General features: G+C 41.7%; 2 protein-coding genes across 2 annotated transcripts in view; both read right to left on the reverse strand.

Annotated features, from left to right (window-relative positions):
• LOC121243613 (UDP-glycosyltransferase 89B2-like) overlaps positions 1-2,111 on the reverse strand; it is a 61,372-nt gene extending 59,261 nt beyond the window's left edge. The window contains exon 1 of the mRNA XM_041141738.1: positions 2,069-2,111. The gene's annotated coding sequence lies outside the window, so the exon portion shown is untranslated. The remainder of the gene's footprint in view (positions 1-2,068) is intronic.
• On the reverse strand, positions 575-2,109 carry LOC121243614 (UDP-glycosyltransferase 89B2-like). The gene has a single exon (XM_041141739.1). It carries the CDS (start codon positions 2,022-2,024, stop codon positions 621-623), a length of 1,404 nt encoding a protein of 467 aa, XP_040997673.1. The 5' UTR covers positions 2,025-2,109; the 3' UTR covers positions 575-620.
• Positions 2,112-6,884: the final 4,773 nt, after the last annotated feature.

Consider the following 6,884-nt stretch of genomic DNA (forward strand, 5'->3'; position numbering starts at 1 on the left):
ATATTTGTCGTACCAGGTACCATATACATTTTGTACCAGCCGGTATCGGCCTCAATTTCGGCCTGTACCGACCTATATTTCAGCCTGTACCGGCCGATATTTTTTTACTCTCAATTCAGACTAGACTATTTATAATTTATATATAATTTATTCATATATAGACTATTATTTTGAAATATAATTTATTCATATATCGACTATCCTGAAATGGTACACGAAACGGTACAGGTACCGAAATATTTCGTTCCAGTGCCTTGACTGGTACGACTTCTGATACGGTATTCAAAATATTGGTTGAAACTCTTAAATTTAATCAAATCTTTCAAAATAAATAATAGTTGCAGTCATGAGTGTGCAAGCTGCAATCATTATGAAAAAAAGTAAATAAATATAAAACCCTCATGAAAAGAAATTAATTTTTTAATAATAGACCTCACTCTTTTTCAAAGTGACTACACAATACTTGCGCATTTCACGACTACATGTAGAATTATTCATCTTTCAATAGATTCTTTTTTAGGAGACATCAACAGAATGTTTGCAGGTATATAGGAACTACAGTTGACACATCCTCAAACAATAATCGGTATGTATTACAGTAAACACATGTTCGGTTCTGATCACTTTCCAAGATCACCCAATTGTTTGATGAACTCATCCAAATTTGTATCTGAACTTCCTCCATTAACTGCACCTACGGCTGCAGCACTCAGCTCTTTGGCCAAAAGCCTCTCTGGCCTAGTCTCATCAACTGAGATGGCCAACAGCCGAGCCAACTCGGCTGACGTTGGAATGTTCTGAGTGCCCTCACAAGCTCTAATCGCAACCCCTAACTCATCCACCAACAACTTTGCGTTCGAGTACTGGTCCGCACCCATTGGCCATGTCAACATCACAACTCCCGCAGCAATCCCCTCCAGCACCGAGTTCCACCCGCAGTGAGTCACGAACACACCCACGGCTCGGTGGCTCAGTATTGTGACCTGCGGCGCCCATCCCCTTATAACAAATCCTCTGCCCTCCATGCGATCTTCGAACCCATCAGGAATCACGCCATGATCAGCATTCACCTGCTGCTGCTCGTCTTTGCGAGGCACCCTCACGCACAAAACAAATTGGACACTGCTTTGCTCTAACGCAGCAGTAAGCACATCCATCTGCCTTTGGGTCAACACCGCACGGCTACCGAAGCAAACATAGACAACCGAGTTGTCTGGACGAGCATCCAGCCAATTCATTAGCTCTTGGCACGGTACAGAGCTTACTCCACCTCTAACAATGTATTCCGGTAAATCACCGTTCTCAGGAGGCAATACGGGTCCTACGGCCCACACACGATCATTTCCGAGTTCTTTCTCCAGATGCGTAAAGTAAACGCGCTCCAACTCCATGAACGAGTTGAACACCATCCCCCAACTCACCGTATTGGCCAGCATGTCGTTTCTAGAAAATTCCAAATCCGAGTCCTCTTTTATGCTTTTATAATGTGCGGGAATCTGCCACCATGGGAATGCTGGGGAGTTCGGAATTTTTGGAAACGAAACTTGGAAATTGATATCCTGATCTGGATCAGCGTTTTCGGGTGGATCGCGACACATAGAGAGAGCAAACGACATCGAAAAGGCACCAGAAGGTGAGAAGACTAACCGTGGAACGCCGAGCTCGCACGCAAGATCTCGGGTCCAGCCGAGAAAGAAATCGGAGATAATAGCAACAGGAGGCGAGGAATGAGATCGGAACCATTGGAGGAGGATAGGATAGTGAAGGTCACGTAACGCGCGCATGGTAACAAGGAGCCTCTTCTGCGGAGGAGCTGTAATATCAGGGGATGGGAGAACCAAGTGTTTAAGAGAAGACGGGTGTGTGGAGATGTAAGGTTGAAGAAGAGGAAGGTTAGAGGTGGTGACAAAAACGGTGACAGTGAGGCCGCGGGTGAGCAGGCGATGGGCGAGGTCGAGCAAAGGTATAATATGGCCTGAGGTTGGGTACGGATAAGCGGCGATGTGCACGCCATTGGTAGACATGATTGAGATCGAAACTTTGGGGTGGCTATTCGGTACTGGGCAATGGCTCTAAACCCTGAGAAGCTTGTGCTGCTTATATATAAAACTGTTAAAAAGATGATATCAAATCACTTTCATTTAATTTTTATATTATTTAAGATATCTATTTTATACGTAATTTTTTTATAAATAAAAATATATATTTTGTAAGAATAAATATAGATAGAAATCACTATTGGGAGCATTTATTTTGTATACATGATGTGGTATCATTTAGACCACACATCTCCCCAAGTGAGTGTTAAAAACAATCAACTAGAAACAGCTATACAGTAAATGCAAAATGTACACTACTACAATAGCTTCTCTATAGTATTACTCTTATTTTATATTTTTTTTTTTAAAAAAAAAAGAAAAGCAGAAGAGTCGGTGGGATTACTCAACTTGCTGCCAGTGATAGCAAATTTCTTGGTTTCGATCTGCTGTCTCCGGAGGTTTGACTACTCAATGCTTTTTGATATATGTTCTCACTTGCTTTGCGTCATGAATGACGTCTTTACATTCACAGCCAATCTTTCAATAGCTAATTTGTCTTTTTTTTTTTGTTCGGCTGAGTTACTGAATTTGTTTTAGTGGGCTGTATTTGTGATCTGTCAATATTTTATCAGCTTTATTTGCCTTAGTCTGGCCGAGGGCCATATCCGTTGCTGTCCAATTAGGAGTCCCTTCCAGTATATATACGGGAGGTAGTCGTTTGTGGGAGTATCCTGGAACCTTGAAGAACTTTTTTGATTTCTTGGAGGTTGGGTACCTCGAATACCTTGTATAATTACAGCATATATGAAGTAGTTTTCATTTCCATTTCTATTGCTTTCATCGATTTACATGTATCCATTACGATTAGTTCTATTCAAACTGTGGGGTATATAACAAAATTAAACAGTATTTCCTGATCACAATGATAGGTAGGTTCTCTCTTTTCTTTTTGCTTGGCTAGAATTTGTGTCCATCGTGGAAACCTTCCATCATGGAAAAGGCATCTTTTTAAACATCATCAAAGAGAATAAAGTTCATATTGCACGGCTGTCATTTAGCATATTTGAAAACAAGGTAACACGGAAGAAGATGAAGTTTATATTGGGTCGGTGTGACAAAGTTCGGATTGACCTTTAGCTCTTTGAGTTTTGTTTGGATCCCGAGAAAATAAATTTTAAAATGATAGGAATTTAAAAGGTGTACTCTTATTGACGTGTTGAGAATTGTTGTAATATAACAAGGAAACGAATGGGAGATGGAATGAAGGTTGCCTTAATGAAAATGATATGCGCCTGGAAGGTGTTTGTGAAAAAGACTCAGAGAGTCAAAAACTTGTATTGATAATAGGGTTATTCAAGGGAATCTCTAAACCTCCATAAAATCAGACTTCATACAATATTTTTCAGGTACTAGACAACAACTGCTTGCAAAGTTTCTTGAATAACTGAAGGCATCACCTTGCATCTTTCTCTCCAAGGCAGCCACATCATCCTCATCATCATCATTGTCACCAAATTCTTTTATAGCTCTCATCTTCAGGTCAACTGAATCCAACATAGATAGTTGCTCTTCAGATTTATCTCAGTGCCGGTACAAGAATTTCTGCCAATTTGTGAACTAGAATTGTCTCCAACGGAACTTTTGTCTTTCCTTTTTTATTTTTTTATTTTCATTATGCTCAAGAACAGAATTTAACTCTGTGGCAGCTGCCTTGAATTGACGAGACAATTTCATGAAATCTAGATCTTGTTCCACTTGCTCCATCTCCCTTTTTTTATTCTTTTTCAAGTGCAGCTATCCATGCGTTATAAAGAGTTCCTCTGGTGCTAAGTTTTTGGACACTGAATCTGCACCAAGCTTAAGGATAACTAAGTATGTGACTATCCCACTCGGCTTCTCCACATGTTCTTTTCCCCTTCCTCTATCAAAGGGCTACAAGTCACGCCCTTCTATCAAATGATATCCACCAAATTTTAATAGTTTTATCCCATACCACTCAAAAGCAGCCTTAATTGGCAATATATCAAATAGTTGAGGTTCCTTATTCTGTAATAACCCGCTCCTTTTGTCCCACGAGTTATGCAAATTCCGAGGAGAGAATTTATTATAAGGAGGGGAGAATGTAACAACCTGCTCCTTTCTCTCTCGATTGGTCACGAGTCTCGTCTACGCGTTTTAAATATTGAAGCCGTGTTTTAAATATAGTGGTTGATTTTTAAAGTACGCCAAGTGTTTTAAAGCCCTTGAATATTTTAAATGCCATGGAAATATTTATATGGGGTATTCCCAGTATTATTGAACCAAACTTGATTTTAAGTAAGGCAATTATAATATTTTTGAAGAGTTTCAAAAATATTATAATTGCAGAAAATCATTTTATTAACATAATTTTAGTTATTTAAAATATTATGGGATTTAAATTAGGTTGAAAACTCTAATTAATTAGATAGCTTTATTCTCTTAAAACTAATTATCAAACTTCATCATTTAATGAATGATTAAAGATTAAATTTTACAAGCTAAAGTTTAGTTTAAATTATATTCTATCCTAATTCCTCTCAGTATTTTCAATTAAGTTAGTATTTATGCATTTTCAAATCTATATTTAAAGCTTATCATTAGGTCGTTTTGAAGATCCCGAGGTAAAGGGTTAGGATTAAAACCCTAGCTCTCTCCCTTTCCCTCTCTCTCCTCCCTCCTTCAGCTCACGTAGGCAGTAGCCCTTTCCTTCACCCGATTCCCTCTCTTAGCTCACCCAACCCCATGCTACCGCTACAGCCATGTCGCCGGCCACTAGCACACCTCCATCCATCATCGGCGACCACCCCACCGTCGAGGCCCCTCAAGACAGCTCCCTCTCCACCATGCGAGCCTTTCTCTCTCTCCACTTTGTTTCTCCCTATATCTCTTCCCACCACCACCGTCGTCAGCCTCCAGCACCACCGTCGAGTACCACCGAGCCCCTTGACCTTCCCCTCTAGGCACCTTCAAGCCTCCTTGGCAATCCCAAGAGCAACCCCTCTCTCAACCCGAAATGGGTCTCAATGCACGAGTTTCTCCCCTAGTGCTGTCATACATCGCCTCTTACACCATCGCACCACCACCATCAGCTTCCTCTCTCATCGGCAACCTCCCCCTAACCTCCCCATTCCCCGCTGAAGCCCCCATCACCCACACCCTCTCTCACTCTCTCACGGGTCCTCCATGACCACGGCCAGATCTGCCGCCATGCGCCACCCACTGCCTCTTCAAGCCACCACCGAGCTCCACCAACCCCCAGCACCTCCTCCCTCCCTCACACAGCCCACGGTAGCCCAAAATGGCCCCTAGCCTCTCATGGCTCCTCCACCTCACAAGCTTAGATTCGCCGTAGAACCGCCATGAACCGCCACCCTAACTAGCAAGAGGCCACCATGAGTCTCCCTTGGCCATCCCTAGCCCATCCCAAAGCCCAAACCGCTACTTTACATGTTGAACATCCACCATACATGGTGAACAGCCACTGTACGTGGCTGACAGTCACTGTACACGGCTTTAGCCACCATGTATGGCCCTTCTTTAGCCACACATGAACTCCCCACCATGTTGGTCACCCTCGCACAACCTAGATCCACTTGCTAGAACTCTAAATCCGGTCTCTGAAATAGCCATGTTCCAAGGTCACGGCAGTGGCCACTATCGCCCAAGTTAGTGGCTTCCGACGCCATTGGCCATGCCGAACAACAAGCAATGCACGGGTTATCCCGACGATGTTATAACTTTCTTTTCCTTTCCCTCATTATTTATGCAAAGTTGGTTGGTTGGTTGTGGACTATGTTGTATTGTAGATTGTGCTGTGAAGTGTGATTGTGAAGTATATGTTGTAATGGTGATGTGGCGTTGTATGGATTGGGAAGAGCACACATGGAGTATACTCATGTCATAGTATGGATTGGAGGGAGTACACGTGGAATGTACTCCATGTGGTGAGGTAATGCACCGTATGGTGTGTACTATAGCAGTGATGTGTAGAGTAGCGTGGATTAAAGGGAGTACACATGAAGTGTACTCTATGTGGCATAGTATGATGTGAAGGGAGTACGCGTGGTGTGTATTCCGTGTGGTGAAGTTGTGATACACCAGATGGCGTGTCGTAAAGGGTTGGATGGTTGCGTAGTTGAGAAGGGTGGAGTTTGATGTGGAGTGTCAGGAACTGTGAAACAATGTCCCGAAGTAGCTGTGATGTGACTTGTAGTCTGAGGTGACAGGTGTCACCGTGTAGTTGAGTTATGGCTGGGAGTATGCGTGAAATGATGGAGTGGTGTAGCAGTGACGTAGTGGGAGCATATGGCTAAGTAAGAAGTCGGCTTGTGATGAGTGAGGAGTTGGTGTAGAAGTAAAGTAGTGAGATGCCAGGTGACGTGGCAAGGTCACGATGTGGCAAGAGTACGTGAGGCACCGTACTTGTGATGAGTTAGGAGTTGTAATGACCCGATTTTATATTTTATTTTTTTAGGAATAAATTACGAATAATTTTGTTAAACTCAATAAATGAGTTAAAGCCCATTAGAGAATTTATTGTATATATATATATATTTTTAAATTAAGGCTCCATTATTATTATTATTATTTTCTCTCCAAGCTCATGAGTCCTTTTTATAATAAAACTCCTCCCTACCATATTTTTCTTCTATGAATTTCAAACAATTCACTCATGCACATTCACGTCTCTTCTTATCTAGGGTTTTCTTTTAGATTTTCAATCATATATATATATATATATATATATATATATACACACATTTCACTCACCAAAAACTGCAAGCCGCAAATCCTCCACCGTGAATCTTCCTCTCACGCATCAAA

Source organism: Juglans microcarpa x Juglans regia, chromosome 8D (assembly GCF_004785595.1).
Source record: "Juglans microcarpa x Juglans regia isolate MS1-56 chromosome 8D, Jm3101_v1.0, whole genome shotgun sequence".
NCBI lineage: Eukaryota > Viridiplantae > Streptophyta > Magnoliopsida > Fagales > Juglandaceae > Juglans > Juglans microcarpa x Juglans regia.